Raw genomic sequence first — 15,423 nt, 5'->3', positions numbered from 1 at the left:
AACTGAAGCATAGGAAAGTTCCTGCATGTTCCAGGATGCAGCTAAAACGTGATGGGACAGGAATCACCCAGGCAGTCACGCTTGTTTGTGAATGAGAGATAAGCCACAAGATACGTGTAAAATTTTGTTTCATTTTCAACTTGGCATTTCGGAAATTACACATCCCCTTGAAAGGCTCTAATCTATGCTCTGATGGTGCTGTTATGTAAGACATTTCAGAATGCTTATTTGCGTTAAAGAGTTTGTGGGATGTTTTAAGATTAACAGTGCTGGGAAATCTTCATCAAATGAAGACGGGTTTGATTTTTTTTTTTTTAATGGAATTCATTCTGAGAAAAATCTGGCAAATGAAGCCAAACCATTCCAGTTTTGGTGAAAGTAATGAAATCTTGTCTTGAGAATGTGAAAGCATTCCAAAAGAATGGTCCAAACCTCTTTAGAACTTAAGAGAAACTGTGGGTCAAACTTATGAAAACTTTTTTTCTAAGATAACTGTTTTAAAGGCATTTGCACCTGCTAAAAATTGTAATATATTGGATAAAACATAAATTCTTATTATTTAATAGAGTATATCTGTACGAAGAAAGAAACTTGCAAGCCTTAAGTTTGTCTCCACTGAATATCATACTTTGCTTTCGTTAAATGTATGTAGTTTATATATACGTGATTCTTAATTAAGGCCCACCTTCTCTAAGAGCAGTGATGGGATTAATTCAGAGCTTTCAAATAGGAGTATTTCAGTACTATCCTGCATACACTGAGTTGTAAAAAATACATTTCAGAACCAGAACCTCCCCTTCATGTACTGAATCTGTGATTTGAAAGTATTTCTGCATAAATATTTTTCTTTAAATTTGGAAAATAGACTTAATTTTTACCTTTCTAGAAGAATTCGTTAGATTTCAATTCTAAGCAACTTAATTGTCCACTAACGTTGTAATTATCAAGAATCTCATGGGTTAACAGCATGTGTTAAGAGTACCACTAGATACAGTGCGTTTTGGATCTTACATGTCAGGAGCTAGGCTAGCTCCTTCGCCTGCATTATTTAATTCCCTCTGTACAAACACACTCTTAGAGTTACTGTTGGCATTTTCACCTAACAAGAGTAGAAGGAGAATTTGCAGTACGGGGAGAATTCTTTAGGTCCTCTTTAAGAAAATCTTTAAAATGGCTGATGTTCAGACTTTCTAATTATATTTTCTAAAGACTTGAATTCTCAAGTCCCAAATCAGACCCTAGTCCTCACTCGTGCTAAACCCCCCGATCAGTTCCCGTGTGAGCCAGTTGCTTCTTGTGATTTAACAGCCTTCCTTCTGACGGTGTGATAGATGCCATATGTCATTCTCTAGTACTAGCAGTTACACAGACTCAATCCTAAAACTGTCATCGCAATTAAATGACTCAATTTTTTTTTCTTAATTTTACACTTACTTTTTGAGTCTTGTAGTGACAAAGTACAGTTTGTTAACTTTCTGCACACAAATTTTGAGCCACTGAGCAGCCTGTTTAGTAAGTAAACGTGCATCTAAGAGATATAAGTGCTAACACTGTTTCTAACTAGAAACACCCTACATAGTGCCAAAAGGAAAACCTGACAGCACTGCACTCCTACCCGTCTGGGTTAACACTAGTCGTTACCTAGTACAAGGCATGAGGCTTGCTGCTTCTGCCGCTTGTCCTAACTTAGAAGTGTAGGCTCTATTTGATGTTTCCACTTCTCTCACATCAGTTCCCCATTTCCCTGTTTTCAGGGTAAACTTCACAGCTTACAGAATTTCTGCAATTTAAATTCTCCGTTTCTGAGAGTGCTGAACTTAAAATAGGTGACCTGCGTAACATCTTATTGACTGGGTTTGTTCAATCCCCTCTCTGTTACATTGCCACCTTAACAATCTTTCCAGCTACGTATCTTAAAAGATGTGATGGAGAAGTTATCAAGCGGAGTTTTTAGGTACGCATAGTAACCAAATCATTGTTTTTTCTATTCTCGAGGTAAGGCAAGCATTTCCACTTGTTTCAGTTTCCACAGCATACCTAGTGCCTCCATATTTTATTTTGTTTGGATAAGTAGCTGCTCTTTAATTATTTCTCAAAGTGTGTCTTGGGATACATCAGTAAGCATTCGCAAAGATAGAAGTGGCTCATTGGTTCTCTTTATCCTTTCCGTACCACACCACACAACCTTTGCTTTTCTCATCACCCTTCCCGGAGTAATGTGAAATGACCCATAGCTTGAGAAGAGGGAAAAGTACAGTTTTGTTTTTTTAAATTTGGATCAGGGAGTAGATAAAGGAGGCATTTTTCCACATCAAAACTTACCCAGTTTTGGGCGCCTGGGTGGCTCAGTGGGTTAAGCCGCTGCCTTCGGCTCGGGTCATGATCTCAGGGTCCTGGGATCGAGTCCCGCATCGGGCTCTCCGCTCAGCGGGGAGCCTGCTTCCCTCTCTCTCTCTGCCTGCCTGTCTGCTTGTGATCTCTGTCAAATAAATAAATAAAATCTTAAAAAAAAAAAAAAACTTACCCAGTTTTAACAGTGGAAGTACTAATGGACAAGTTTACTTAAATGGACAAGATTATTTAAAATAATAGAATTGGGGCGCCCAGGTGGCTCTGTCGGTCCGGCATCTGACTTCAGCTCGGGTCATGATCTCCAGGTCCTGGGATAGAACCCCAGGTTCTGTCTCACTCTTTGCCCTTCCCACTGCTCCTGCACTCTCTCTCTCTCACATAAATTTTTTTTTAATCTTAAAAAAAAAAAAAATAATAGAATTGAACTACAGCAAGTGTCAACTCTCATCCTATTGTTTTACTCATCTTTACCTTGACCTAACTGTATAATAATTTCATTCTTTCTCAGGCCTCAGTTGGATGAACCCATTCCACTGTATGAGGCGAAAGTTACCATGGAAGTTGTTCAGAAAAATCAAGGAAGAAAAAAGCAAGTTGTTCAATTTTAATTTTGTTCTTTCTCAGACCTCAGTTGGATAAACCTCCTCCAGTACTTGAAGCCAGAGTTTCCTTGGGAATTGCTCAGAAAAGTCAAGGAAGATAAAATCAGATTGTTCAGTTTTCCTTCTGTGAGTCAAGACGCTCAAAGTTATTTAAGGTTTTTGAGAAGTATTTGGAAAAAGTATTGTTACGAATGGTCAAGACAATTCCGTAATTAACGTCTAAAGGGAATATGCTGAAATTCTTTTTTGCTTGTTTTGGTACATTTTCCTCTGTTATAAAATTCTTTCCATGAAGAAAATTGCTTTCAGGAAAAGCTATGCTACTCTATTGACAAAGTTGTTAGTCTTTTGGTATGTCAAAATAATGTTATTACTTTTGTACCAACTCCGTTCTCAATACCTTCCTTCCTTAACGAGCCTTTGCTGTCGTAATTTAATCATTTGAGTTTATTTTCAAGTCTCAAAGGATCTAGTCCATAGACACTTTAAAAATTTTTCAAGCATTCATTTATTTCAGGGTTTCCTCGGGATCAAACAGGACCAGCACCGTAACTTGCCGGTGGCAGCTGCAGCGTGTGCGGGGTGGAGGGGATTGGGGGCTGCAGTGGCCATGCGTGGCAGGGGCTAGGAGGCTGCACTTGCTGATTCCTGCCGGGGTTCTCTCTTTTCTTGGGCCAGGGGAAATGGAGGCGCAGGGCTCTCTCGCCAGCTCTAGACGTCGCCTCTGCCCTCTGTAAACCTAAGAAGCAGCAGCTCAAGTGTGACGTCTCCTTTTCATTCAAGCGCCATGTTCTGGGCCCATTACATCTCTGCTGCAGATTTAAGTGGCGTGTCAGCTATTTCGGTGCCAGATAGGGGAGTGCACGTCGCCGCCCCGAACCCGGGGCCTCTCGGCACCCGCGACCCAACTGCAGCCAAGGACCCAGCTGGAGCGCGGGGGAGCGGAGGGGACCAGACCCGACCGAGGCGTGGGGGTGGGGCCTCGCGGGCGGCCGACGTCGCTCGCGCTCGCCGCGCCTCGGGGGCGGGGCCACGTCGGGGGCGGGGCCGGCGCGCGCGGGAAGCGCCAGCGGGGAGGCCGGCAGGCCCCTCTGCGTGAGCCGCGCGTTATGGCCCTTGCGGTGCCTGGCTACTCGCCCAATTTCAAGAAGCCGCCCGAGACTTTGCGGCTCCGACGAAAACGCGTCCGGAGCCGCGGGGCGGCCGCCTCACCAGGGGAGCAGCCCGAGCCGGCGCCGCGCCGCGCAGCTCTGGCGGCCGGGCTGCTCCTCCGCCCCTTCCCGGCTTCGGCGGCGGGCAGAGGCGGCGGCGGCCCGGCCGCGACCCGCAGGAACCCCTTCGCCCGGCTGGACAACCGGCCGCCGGCCGCCGCGGAGCCCCCCGACGGGCAGCCCCGCGGCCAGCAGGAGGCGGAGGGCCCGGTGAGTGTGGCGGGCCTGGCCGGCGAGGGGCTCTCGTAAGTGCGGGGATTCGCTGTGAAATCCGGGCAAATTGTCGCGGTCGAGGGGAAATGGGCGCGGAGAGCGCCGCGGTGGAGGGGCCCTGACCCTTGGGAGAGGCCGCTCTGGAAGCTGGGCTTTGTGTGGAGTGCGTCCCGCGAGCGCTCCGGCCGCCCGCCCTGAGGGAAGCGCAGGGCCCTGGGGCTCGCCCCCCTCGGTCCTGCCGGGCTTGGGCTTCCTGGGGGTTAGAGGTCAGTGGGAAGACGGCTCGAAAAATCCCGGAGCGACTCATCCAGGAGGGCCGCTGCTCAGTGGGAAGATTACAGGAGACCCTCCTTCCCTGCGTGATTCAGAGCCTCCCTTCTCCCGCGCTCGAAAATATCCTGGAGAAAGAGGAATGCTCGCGAGTCCTGGAATCCGAATTTCCTAGCCTTTTCTTGCCCCAGAGCCTTTTGAAACTTTTGATTTGAGATATCTACATCGGTTATTAGGCGCACGTATCCCCGGCCTCCCCCACCCCCACCCCATTTTGACAGTAAAGTTCAGACACAAAACTGAAACCCTGAGCTAGTGATTTGCATGTGAATTCCTGCCCTTGCCTTCGCGGAGGAACTTGTGTGCCCGGTGAGGCTCTGTCCGTGTTAACGCGAACTCCAGCATCACTTAGGACTGAAAAGAACCGTTGTTTTCCCCTTCAGTTTTTAGATTCTAATCAGGAAAATGATTTGCTGTGGGACGAGAAGTTTCCTGAAAGAACAACCGTTAATGAATTACTCCAGGTAATAGTTTTTAAATGTTATTAGAATGTATATTTTTATAATCGAAATCCGTACCTGTCAGAAACATTTACTTGGAAAATCGCTTTGCCGGGAGTGCCGAGTGATCATCTGTGCTAGGGCTGTCAAGACGGCATCAGCACCGGAGTGGACTTTATACGATGTAAAAATGGTGTTTCTCGTGGTACCGACGCCAGGGTTGGTGTAGATACAGGTTCTCCTACTCCAGCCGTTCTGACACTATTCCTGTGTGACTGGTGACAGCTCCGGCTCATCAGTCCACGCTGCGCTGCTGTTTGAACTTCGTCCTTAACTGAATCTTCAGACTCAATCCCCAGATGACCTCCGCAGGTTGTGGCATGTCGCTGAACCTTGCTGACACCGCCACAACGCACGCTCTCTCGATACCAATCCGCAGGTTTTCCTGTTGTGATGGTTTAACAGAGTTTGTCCTAATAGGAGCAGGCGACAAGAGCTAAGACCCACTTTCCCTTTCACGTAAATAGATGGCCTTCACGGGGTCTTTTAGAAATAATTCCCCCCCAGGGTCCTGGGCTCCCTGCTCAGCGGGGAGCCTGCTTCTCCCTCTTCCGTTCCCCCTGCTTGTGTGCTAACTCGCTTGCTCTCTCAAATAAATAAAATCTTTAAAAAAAAGAAAAAGGGGCACCTGGGTGGCTCCGTGGGTTAAGCCTCTGCCTTCGGCTCAGGTCCATGATGGGGATCGAGCCCCACATCAGGCTCTCTGCTCAGCGGGGAGTCTGCCCCCCCCCCCAGCCTGCCTCTCTGCCTACTTGTGATCTCCGTCTGTCAAATAAATAAAAATCTTTAAAAAAATAGTTCCCCCTTACCTGTTATTTTTATGTGATGTCACCTCAAAGAATCATTGTAAAGTGGTGAAAATTGCCTTGAAAAGACAGCAAAACAGTCTAGAAGGAAGTTTTGAAATCAGGAAATGCTTTTTACATATGGCCTCTTAAGAGCCCTGCCTAAGTTTACCTGCAGGAGCCACTTAGCCCTGGTTCCAGAGTTTTAGAGGCTTAAAAGGTACTTTTTAAAACACTTGAGGGCCTCAGTCCGTTATGTGTTTGACTCCTAATTTTGGTTCAGGTCATGATATCAGGGTTGCAAGATTGAGCCCAGTCAGGTTCTGTGCTCAGTCTGCTGGAGGTTCTTTCCCTCTCCCTCTGCTCTTCCCCCACCGAAATAAATGAATAAATCTTTTAAAAAATAATAAAACACTTGGAAGGTTTTTGCTTTGACGGCAAGATCAATAGATTTTTTTTTTTTAATTATGATCATGGGAATAGTACATGCCTCTTGTAATTGGACTATATAGAACTATATATAAACTAACAGGTAAAATATGCCCCTCCACCACTACCACCCATAACAATAGATCCCCGCTTCTCAGAGAAAACCACTGTCCGAAACCACAGTTGAGTAACTCTTTCTAGAGTGTTTCATCGTGTGTAGTGTGTTTTAAGTGTTACTTACACAGTTTATAAAATTTTGACATTTTTGTGATCGTTCTGGTTGATCAGATCTGTAGATTAAAAGGGTTTTTTGGGTTGGTTGGTTGGTTTGGTTTTGGTACTCCACTAATTTTTGTGTTCTCTGTTTTCTAAAAGACTCCGCAAGTATCGTTCTCCGAATCTTATACTCCATCCTCAGAAAGTACTGAGTTACCTGTGGACTGGAGTATTAAAACTCGACTCCTTTTCACCTCTTCTCAACCCTTTACCTGGGCAGATCATCTGAAAGCACAGGAAGAAGCTCAAGGTGTCATCCAGCATTGTAGGGCAACAGAAGTTACTTTGCCTCAAAGTATACAGGTAATTCTGAGAAAACAGATGTGTTAAAGGAACAAATTAATTGTAAAACGTACTTCTCTGCAAAATGGCACAGATACTTCCTTCTATTAAGTTTTCCTTCTGACATTTAGAGACACAAAGACTTGGGAAATTTTATATTTCCTAAATGGTGCTTTCATGCAGTTTTCTCTGTCAGATTCAGTAATTGCCCATTAAATTTAGGGACCTGTCCTGAGAATTAGTTAATGTGTTGGGCAGGAATTGTTTGAACTAAGCCATTCTTTTTCAAGGTCTTCGGAGCAAGATAATGTAAGGGAAAGAAATGAAAAGCAATTGAGTAGGATTGCAAAGGCAGATTGGTTATTCTGTGGATTTTCTGATACGGCGTATGTTCTTTTTTTATGTATGCTCGTTCTTGCTTCGGGGTTGATAGTCTGTTGTAAGTATTGCAGTAGAGTTAACGAGTTCTAGAATGGTTTTGGAGAAGCGTTAATTGCTCTCCTCAAGCAGCTCATCGGCTCAAACTAGATGAAAAGTGATTACCTCAAAGAGTCCTTGGTACATCTTTTTTAATAAATAGACCAGGAGGGTTTTTGGTTCACGTTACCCATTTGTACTGGCTGCTGTTGAAACAGTTGTGAGGGGGGAGCGGTGGAACGTGGTATCGCCTACGCACAGCATCAATCCCCACAGTCCCCCTCCGTGGTAATAGGCGACAGTCGATGCTGAGCCGAGGGAACGTTCCCCTCTGTACTTAAGTCTTCTTTCTGATACGGTTTAACAGGCAAGAAGCACAGGCAAGAATAAACTCCCTTTTAGGCGCTGTAACCGCTATTAATACTCTCCCATAAGAAACAGTAAAGATTCTGAGAATAAGTGGCGTATCAGTGCTTCTTAATGACATCGTCTACTTCTAATGTGCCCAAAGCTGTCCAATATCATCTCTGGATTTTAGGATCCCAAAGTCTCCACTGAGCTCCGTTGTGCCTTCCAGCAGAGTCTTATCTATTGGCTTCACCCTGCCTTTCCTTGGCTACCACTGTTCCCTCGCATCGGAGCTGATAGAAAAATGGCTGGAAAGATAAGCCCTTGGGCAAATGATGAAACCTTGCAACACATTCTAATGAGTGACTGGTAAGATTTTTTTTTTTTTTTTTGAGTGCAGTTTATTGGTGGTTTTTCAGGCAGTTGTTTGTTTTGTTTTGTTTTTTAAAGATTTTATTTATTTATTTGAGAGAGAGAGAGATCACAAATAGGCAGAGAGCCAGGCAGAGAGAGGGGGAAGCAGGCTCCCCGCCGAGCAGAGAGCCCAATGTGGGCCTCGATCCAAGGACCCTGAGACCATGACCTGAGCCGAAGGCCGAGGCTTAACCCACTGAGCCACCAAGGCGCCCCGAGAGCCTGGTAAGATTAAACACTGGTGCATCTTAAAAGTGAATTTTCATTTTACCAGTGTTCTCTCCTTACTTGTGATGTGGAAATGTGTAGTGGTAAAATGATCTCTCTGTCCTTTTGAATTATTTTTTCTAAGCTGTTAATAACGAACATTTAAATTATTCACTTTTTTTTTTTTAACTCTTATTCACTCTTCGTGCAGTTGTGGAAGTATGTGTAAGTGTTCCATAAGCATATACAGACGTTCTTTTATGTTATTCTCAGTGGCTGCTTCCTTTCTCATCAGCAGAAGCTGCTCCGAGAAGGGTCAGCAACCAGTTAGCAATTGTGTTTTTTGTTTTTTTTTTTTAAAGATTTTATTTATTTATTTATTTATTTATTTGACAGAGAGAGAGCTCACAAGTAGACAGAGAGGCAGGCAGAGAGAGAGGAGGGGAAGCAGGCTCCCTGCTGAGCAGAGAGCCCGATGCGATGCGGGGCTCGATCCCAGGACCCTGGGATCATGACTTGAGCTGAAGGCAGAGGCTTTAACCCACTGAGCCACCCAGGTGCCCCAGCAATTGTGTTTTATTTAAAGAAAAAACATTTAGTGATTAAGCAGTAAACACTATTGGTTAAAGTATTTAGAAGTCATCAGTGAGTCCCATGACCGATCTGAGTCCTGTAAAAGCCAAGTTATATATGTAGTGGCAAAAATTCGAACCATTTTCAGTAATACATGTATCATGTTTTCAATCAAGTATCAAACCGAATGATAAAAAACTGAATTTTAGATGCTAAGCTAAATACATTTAAAAAATCTAAATTGTGCTGCTTCATAGGTCTGTGAGCTTCACTTCTCTTTATAATCTGCTGAAGACAAAACTTTGCCCGTATTTCTACGTTTGTACATACCAGTTTACCATCCTGTTCCGCGCAGCAGGATTAGCAGGAAATGATGTGATCACAGCTCTCATATCTCCTACAACTAGAGGCATAAGAGAAGCTATGAAAAATGAAGGTAAAACCATTGGCTTAAAATGAGAATACCACACTGTATCTTACTTTCCTTAAAAGCTAAAATGTGAATTATCTTTTTGCCAGCTGAATTGTCTTTTACCAATCTTACCTACAGAAGCATCTTTATTTCTGATTTTTTCCCCAGCAGTGCTTTAAGCTGTCCCCAATGCATACCTTTAAGTTAGTGGTATTCCCTTCTCTGATCTGACCACCACGTGTTAACCTGGGAAGTTCCCATCTGAATATATTCCTCTAGAAATTCCTTGATAGTACAAATTACCCACCCCCTTTTAGTAACAATTTTGCAACTGGGTCAACCATTAATGATCATGGAATCTATTTAGTAGGTTCAGTCAGTACTTTAGGAAAGAGCACCTTACCACATGCAGTGAGAGTGTGTATTGTTTCCTGAACCTTTTGTTTGAAAGGAGGGTGTGTGTGTGTGTTGGGCTACTGTCAAGAAAGCTTGAAAGTTAGTCCCTTAATAGATCAAGGGTAAAAGCTCAGATCTTTAGATTTCATACTCTTTAAAAGTAAGGCATACCTGTTAAGTTCTTTTAAGATTATATTAAAGAAAAATCAGTTGTATTCTTCTTTTCTCATGTAGGTATTGAATTTTCTCTGCCGTTAATAAAAGAAAATGGCCATGAGAAGAAGGCAACTGGGACAAGCCAGGGACAGGGAGAGTATGTGATTAAAATCACCTTTTGTGTCACCTAAAGACTTACGGACTTGGTGTAATTGTTTTGTAGAGGGAACCGTTTTATGAAATGGAAACTCTTAACTATAACAATTTTCTAGGGAACAAGTTATCAGTGATGAGGATGAAGATGAAAGTTTTTCCTGGCTGGAAGAGATGGGTGTGCGAGATAAAATTAAAAAACCAGACGTGCTCTCTATCAAGCTATATCCTTTGTTATGTTAACTACAGTTGGTTTCCATATAATTCCGTTAGTGAGCTACATATGTAATAGTGACTGACAGCTTTCTTTGACTATGATCTTAAATTACCTTAAGATCATATTTAAACTAATTCTCCATCATGACACTAAATAACAAACTCCCTCAGTACCAGTAAACCATGAACAATTATTACTATTTTTTTAAAAAATGAAACTCCATGGAGAGCATGGTTTTTTTTTTGTTTGTTTGTTTGTTTTGACTAGAGAAGAAATTACTTTTTGTGAGGTGTCCACTTCTAGCAAATTCACATGGCCAAAGAGAAATCATTTTGATTTATTTATTTATTTATTTATTTTTATTGATTTATTTTTTATTTATTTGTCAGAGAGAGAGGGAGAGCGAGCGAGCACAGGCAGACAGAATGGCAGGCAGAGGCAGAGGGAGAAGCAGGCTCCCCGCCAAGCAAGGAGCCCGATGTGGGACTCGATCCCAGGACGCTGGGATCATGACCTGAGCCGAAGGCAGCTGCTTAACCAACTGAGCCACCCAGGCGTCCCAATCATTTTGATTTAAACCACTAAGTTATAATGGCAGCAGAGTGGGGTGGCGAGAGCATTTCCGGTTCGGAATGGGAAGAAAGGGTCTGAAGTGATTCAGAATCAAGGTTTTTTCCCCATTGGTTATGGGATTTAAATTTGCAAGTTCCTTGATAGTCCTCTTCAGATGTAAAGAGAAACACGAAGTGCAAATGGACCACAGACCGGAGTCCGTTGTGTTGGTGAAGGGAATGAATACCCTGACGCTGCTGAATTTTTTGATCAATTCTAAGAGTTTAATTGCCAGCTCAGGTCCACAGGCAGGACTTCCACCAACCCTCTTATCGCCTGTAGCTTTCCGAGGTGCCACGATGCAAATGCTTAAGGTAATGAAAAGGGGGGGGGAATCACTGATCCTCATAAATTAGCCTTTTAAGAATAAATCAAAGTCTTCATTTTTAATAACTCCTGCCATTTTGTGTGGTACAGATTTTGTCTTTGCTTTCCTCCCAGTGAAAAAAGTCATTCATTTATAAAGATGTATCAAAGAAATTACATCAAAATATAGTTATTATATGTTTTATTTGAATTAGATGAAAATAATTTTTTCTGACTGAATAAATATGATTGGCAACGAAAGCATTTTGCCATATGGAAAAGTTGCTTGATCTCATTTGGTCTCATTTCTTAACCAGTAAAGATCCTAGCCGAGGTTGTTATGTTAAATTATTAATCTCAAAACTTGAATCATGGATAAGTGAAAAGAACAGCTGTATATCTACAGTGTTGAAAAAAATTACGCTTGTAAATACAAAATGTATAGTGAATGTTATTAGTAGAATTTTTATTTACTTTTTTTCTTTTAAAGATTTTATTTATTTGACAGAGAGAGATCACAAGTGGGCAGAGAGGCAGACAGAGAGAAAGAGGAGGAAGCAGGCTCCCTGCAGAGCAGAGAGCCCAATGTGGGACTCGATCCCAGGACCCTGAGATCATGACCTGAGCTGAAGGCAGAGGCTTAACCCACTGAGCCACCCAGGTGCCCCTTTATTTACTTTTAAAAAATATAATTTATTCTTATATTTGCCCAATATTCTGCATTGAAATTATGTTACTAAACTCGAATGGGAGGTGGGCAAAAAGGAGTAAGGGGGAGTGGGAGGAGGTACGTGCTTCCAGTTAGGGAACAGAGGAAGTCGGGAATGAAAGTCACCGCATAGGGAACATAGCGGTACTATGACAGCACTGTATAGCGACAGATGGGAGCTCACTTGAGAGAGCACAGCATAATGTATACAGTTATAGAATCATTGTTGGACCCCTGAAACCAATGTTTACATTGTGTGTCAACTATATTTCCACTAAAAAAAATTTTTTTTAAGATTTTATTTATTTGGGGGCACCTAGGTGGCTCAGTGGCTTAAAGCCTCTGCCTTCAGCTCAGGTCATGATCCCAGGGTCCTGGGATCGAGCCCCGCATTGGGCTCTCGGCTCAGCAGGGAGCCTGCTTCCTCCTCTCTCTCTGCCTGCTTCTCTGTGATCTCTGCCTGTCAAATAAATAAATAAAATCTTTAAAAAAAAAAAAAAGATTTTATTTATTTATTCATGAGGGACAAATTGAGAGGGAGAGGCAGAGGGAGAAGCAGGCTTCCCACTGAGCAGGGAGCCCGATGTGGGACTTCTCCCAGAACCCCGGAATCGTGACCTGAGCCGAAGGCAGATGCTTGACCATGTGAGCCACCCAGGTGCCCTCCATTAAAAAAAAATTTTATGGGGGAACCTGGGTGGCTCAGTGGTTAAACGTCTCTTAGCTCAGGTCTTGATCTCAGGGTCATTAAGTTTAAGCCCCAAACTGGGCTCCATGCTGGGTATGGATCCTACTTTGAAAAAAATTTTTTGAGGGCACCTGGATGGCTCAGGTTGGTTAAGCCTCTGCCTTCTGCTCAGGTCATGATCTCAGGGTCCTGGGATCAAACCCACATTGGGCTCCCTGCTCAGTGGGGAGCCTGCTTCTCCCTCTCTCTCCCTCTGTTCTCTCTCTCAAATAAAAATCTTCAAAAAAATTTTTCTTAATAAGACAAGTATATTACTAAGTCAGGATACCATATGAAAAGTTATATTCTTTAGAACATGCTTACACTGAGTCATAATTTGGAGATGTGCTACAGATGGAGAATTAACATTTTTCCTCCTATAGCATTCTTTTGAGGTCTTGTGAGCTACTTTATGCTACGATCATGTGTATAGCTGCTGTCACCATACAGTGCTATTACAATACCACGAACTCTTCCCTCTATGCTCTGCCTTCTTCAGTCCATCACTGGTTAGTAGAGAGGAAGACCCAAATGAAGTTATTGAACAAGTCTTTGGCTAGGGACAAAAGCTTGAGAGATGGTGACCGTCATTTTTTCTTTAAATTTTCTTAAAGGCACGAAGTGTAAATGTGAAGACGCAAGCTATTTCTGGATACAAAGACCAATTTAGTTTGGAGATCACAGGTCCCGTCATGCCTCATTGTCTGCATTCTGTAACCATGCTACTCCAGTCTTCACAAAAGGGGTCATTTTCTGCTGGACTGTATACACATGAGCCAACTGCTGTATTTAATGCCTGCCTGCCGGTGAATGAAGGACTGGATAAGGTAAGGAGACCGCTGTAGGGACGCCTGGGGGGGCTCAGTAGGTTAAGCAGCTGCCTTCAGCTCAGGTCATGAGCCCAAGGTCCTGGGATCGAGCCCCACACTGGGCTCCTCGCTCGCCAGGGAGCCGGCTTCTCCCTCCGCCTGCTCTGCCTGCTGTTCCCCCCACTTACGCGCATGCTCCCTCCCTCTCTGATAAATAAAATCTTAAGGACAAAAACATAGTAGACAGCTGTAAGCATTTCATTGTAGCTAGTTTCCTCAGATGGAAGAAGTGAATTAGTAAGCCAAACTTGTGTCTTAGGGTATTAAACTGTACTAATAGTAACTTGATCAATCCTAATTACTAAGATGAAGGGGTAAGTTTGGTTTTTTTTTGAGGTAAATGTTAGTTTAGATTGTCGTACCCAACATGACTGAAGAACTTCCCCAACACAAAGAAAAGGCAAGTTATGTTCGTGGCCGTCTCAGATCGGAACTTAATAGTACCTGATTCTTGCATTATAAACAGCTACGGATATTTAACTAGTATTTGCCTGCAATTTTGGTCCTAGTTTTTATTTACAGGTTATAATTAAGACCTTTAAAATTGCCTCATGCTTTTATCATTTGCCACACTTCTAAGAGTAACCAAAATTATTTGTGGATGCTGTTGTTATATGTGAAAATTTTTAGGGTTCATGTCTATTGATAATGAACTGCCTTTACCTTATGAACAAACGAGTAAGGCGAGTGTTTTTCCAAGTTCCATGGAAATTACTAAAATCGGAGTGTCCAGGGGTGCCAGGCTGACTCAGCTGGTAGAGTGTGCAACCCATGATAGCAGTTAAACTGTGCTGTGCAGCGTTATCAATCCTAATTACTGAAAAGCCCCACACTGGGCACGGAACCTACATTAAAATCTAAAGGGGAATGAGCTGGCTCAGTCGGAAGAGCATGCAGCGCTTGCCAGGGTCGTGAACTCAAGCCCCACGTGGGGTGGAGAGTCCCAAGAGTGATGTGCTTTCTAACTGACCTGAGTACCTATTTCCACAGGAGACCGTTCGTGAGGAGCTCGCGAACTGTGGGTTGCATCCTAAGACTCTAGACCAACTTAGTCTAACACCAATACTGGGAAAATCATCTTTACGACACGTGGAAATGAGCGACTACGTTTATAATTGGAGATCCTGAACATCAAAGTAAGCCTAAAAGGAATCTCTGAGGAAAAAAGCCTTCTGGCAAGGAAATTCAAGATTGTTATCCCTTTGGCTCTAAAGTTCATTTTGGAAGTTAAAGGAATATAACTATCTTTAAAATATTCAGATGTTTATAAACATTAACCTTTTACTTTATTACATGGGTTAAACAGTAGGATTAAGATTTTAAATCAGCATTTTTACTATTCTGATTAGCTCGTTCAGATATGAAGATAACCCCCAGCTTCTTAGAAACATCAGTAACTTGAGACTTCCAGACTTTTAACCTAATTTATAAACGGAGTAGAAAACTAAATGTCATGAATGTCAGTTTTTCCTTACAAATGGGAACTGAAGCTAAATTACTATGTTGTCTCCTGGCATTGAGACTGATGGCATCAGGGCAAAACTATATTTGATGAATCACCTGCAATTATAGGCAGGTTCTAACTTTTTATAAAGATAGAAAACAAATGTAGACCATACCTGTTGAGCTGCTTTCCTTCTGATAATTATTCTCTTCTCAAAGATATTAAATTTGGTTTTTTAATGCATGTTAAATCAGATAAGGTATTTTGTATTCCCCACAGAATAGTGTTAATAATTGTAATGTATGCTCAGCTGTCATGGTAAAGTAGTATTTATTGCTCCCGTAGGGGTATATGTGTGCGTGCGTGCGTGCGTGCATGTGTGTGTGTGCGTGTGTATAATTCAGATTTTCTTAAAAATAAAAGTACTTAGAAATCAAAAGCATTGGGTAAAGAAATAACAGTATTTAGTGAAGAAGTATGTGT

The 15,423-nt window shown here is 42.9% G+C and overlaps 2 protein-coding genes across 3 annotated transcripts in view; both read left to right on the top strand.

Annotated features, from left to right (window-relative positions):
- The window catches only part of LOC111155780 (crystallin zeta like 1), a 40,048-nt gene extending 36,709 nt beyond the window's left edge, over positions 1-3,339 (top strand). Inside the window, exons 12-13 of the mRNA XM_022516178.1 lie at positions 1,909-1,954; positions 2,861-3,339. Coding sequence (XP_022371886.1) covers positions 1,909-1,954; positions 2,861-2,960 — 146 coding nt within the window. The 3' untranslated portion in view covers positions 2,961-3,339. The remainder of the gene's footprint in view (positions 1-1,908; positions 1,955-2,860) is intronic.
- A 696-nt stretch (positions 3,340-4,035) lies between these two features.
- On the top strand, positions 4,036-15,312 carry LOC111155694 (downstream neighbor of SON). 2 transcript variants are annotated; one of them, XM_022516000.1, is made up of 10 exons: positions 4,036-4,375; positions 5,092-5,172; positions 6,798-7,001; positions 7,936-8,114; positions 9,197-9,375; positions 9,982-10,060; positions 10,176-10,280; positions 11,001-11,199; positions 13,242-13,454; positions 14,487-15,312. In XM_022516000.1, exons 1-10 carry the CDS (start codon positions 4,064-4,066, stop codon positions 14,622-14,624), a joined length of 1,689 nt encoding a protein of 562 aa, XP_022371708.1. In that variant the 5' UTR covers positions 4,036-4,063; the 3' UTR covers positions 14,625-15,312. The 2 variants fall into 2 exon arrangements, with proteins under 2 accessions (XP_022371708.1, XP_022371709.1); XM_022516001.1 differs by having other exon boundaries at positions 10,176-10,289.
- The last annotated feature ends 111 nt before the right edge of the window (positions 15,313-15,423 follow it).

Source organism: Enhydra lutris, unplaced genomic scaffold (genome assembly GCF_002288905.1).
Source record: "Enhydra lutris kenyoni isolate GAN:26980312 unplaced genomic scaffold, ASM228890v2 scaffoldscaffold43, whole genome shotgun sequence".
In the NCBI taxonomy this organism is placed as follows: domain Eukaryota; kingdom Metazoa; phylum Chordata; class Mammalia; order Carnivora; family Mustelidae; genus Enhydra; species Enhydra lutris.
The sequence above is the reverse complement of the archived record's forward strand: the minus strand, read 5'-3'. Positions and strand labels throughout refer to the sequence as shown.

Excerpts from the sequence above, each read along its gene's own strand:
- LOC111155694 (XM_022516001.1), top strand. The coding sequence starts at position 4,064 with ATGGCCCTTGCGGTGCCTGGCTACTCGCCCAATTTCAAGAAGCCGCCC. Across the intron at positions 5,173-6,797 it reads CCGTTAATGAATTACTCCAG|ACTCCGCAAGTATCGTTCTC; the intron begins GTAATAGTTTTT and ends GTTTTCTAAAAG. Across the intron at positions 9,376-9,981 it reads AGAAGCTATGAAAAATGAAG|GTATTGAATTTTCTCTGCCG; the intron begins GTAAAACCATTG and ends TTTCTCATGTAG.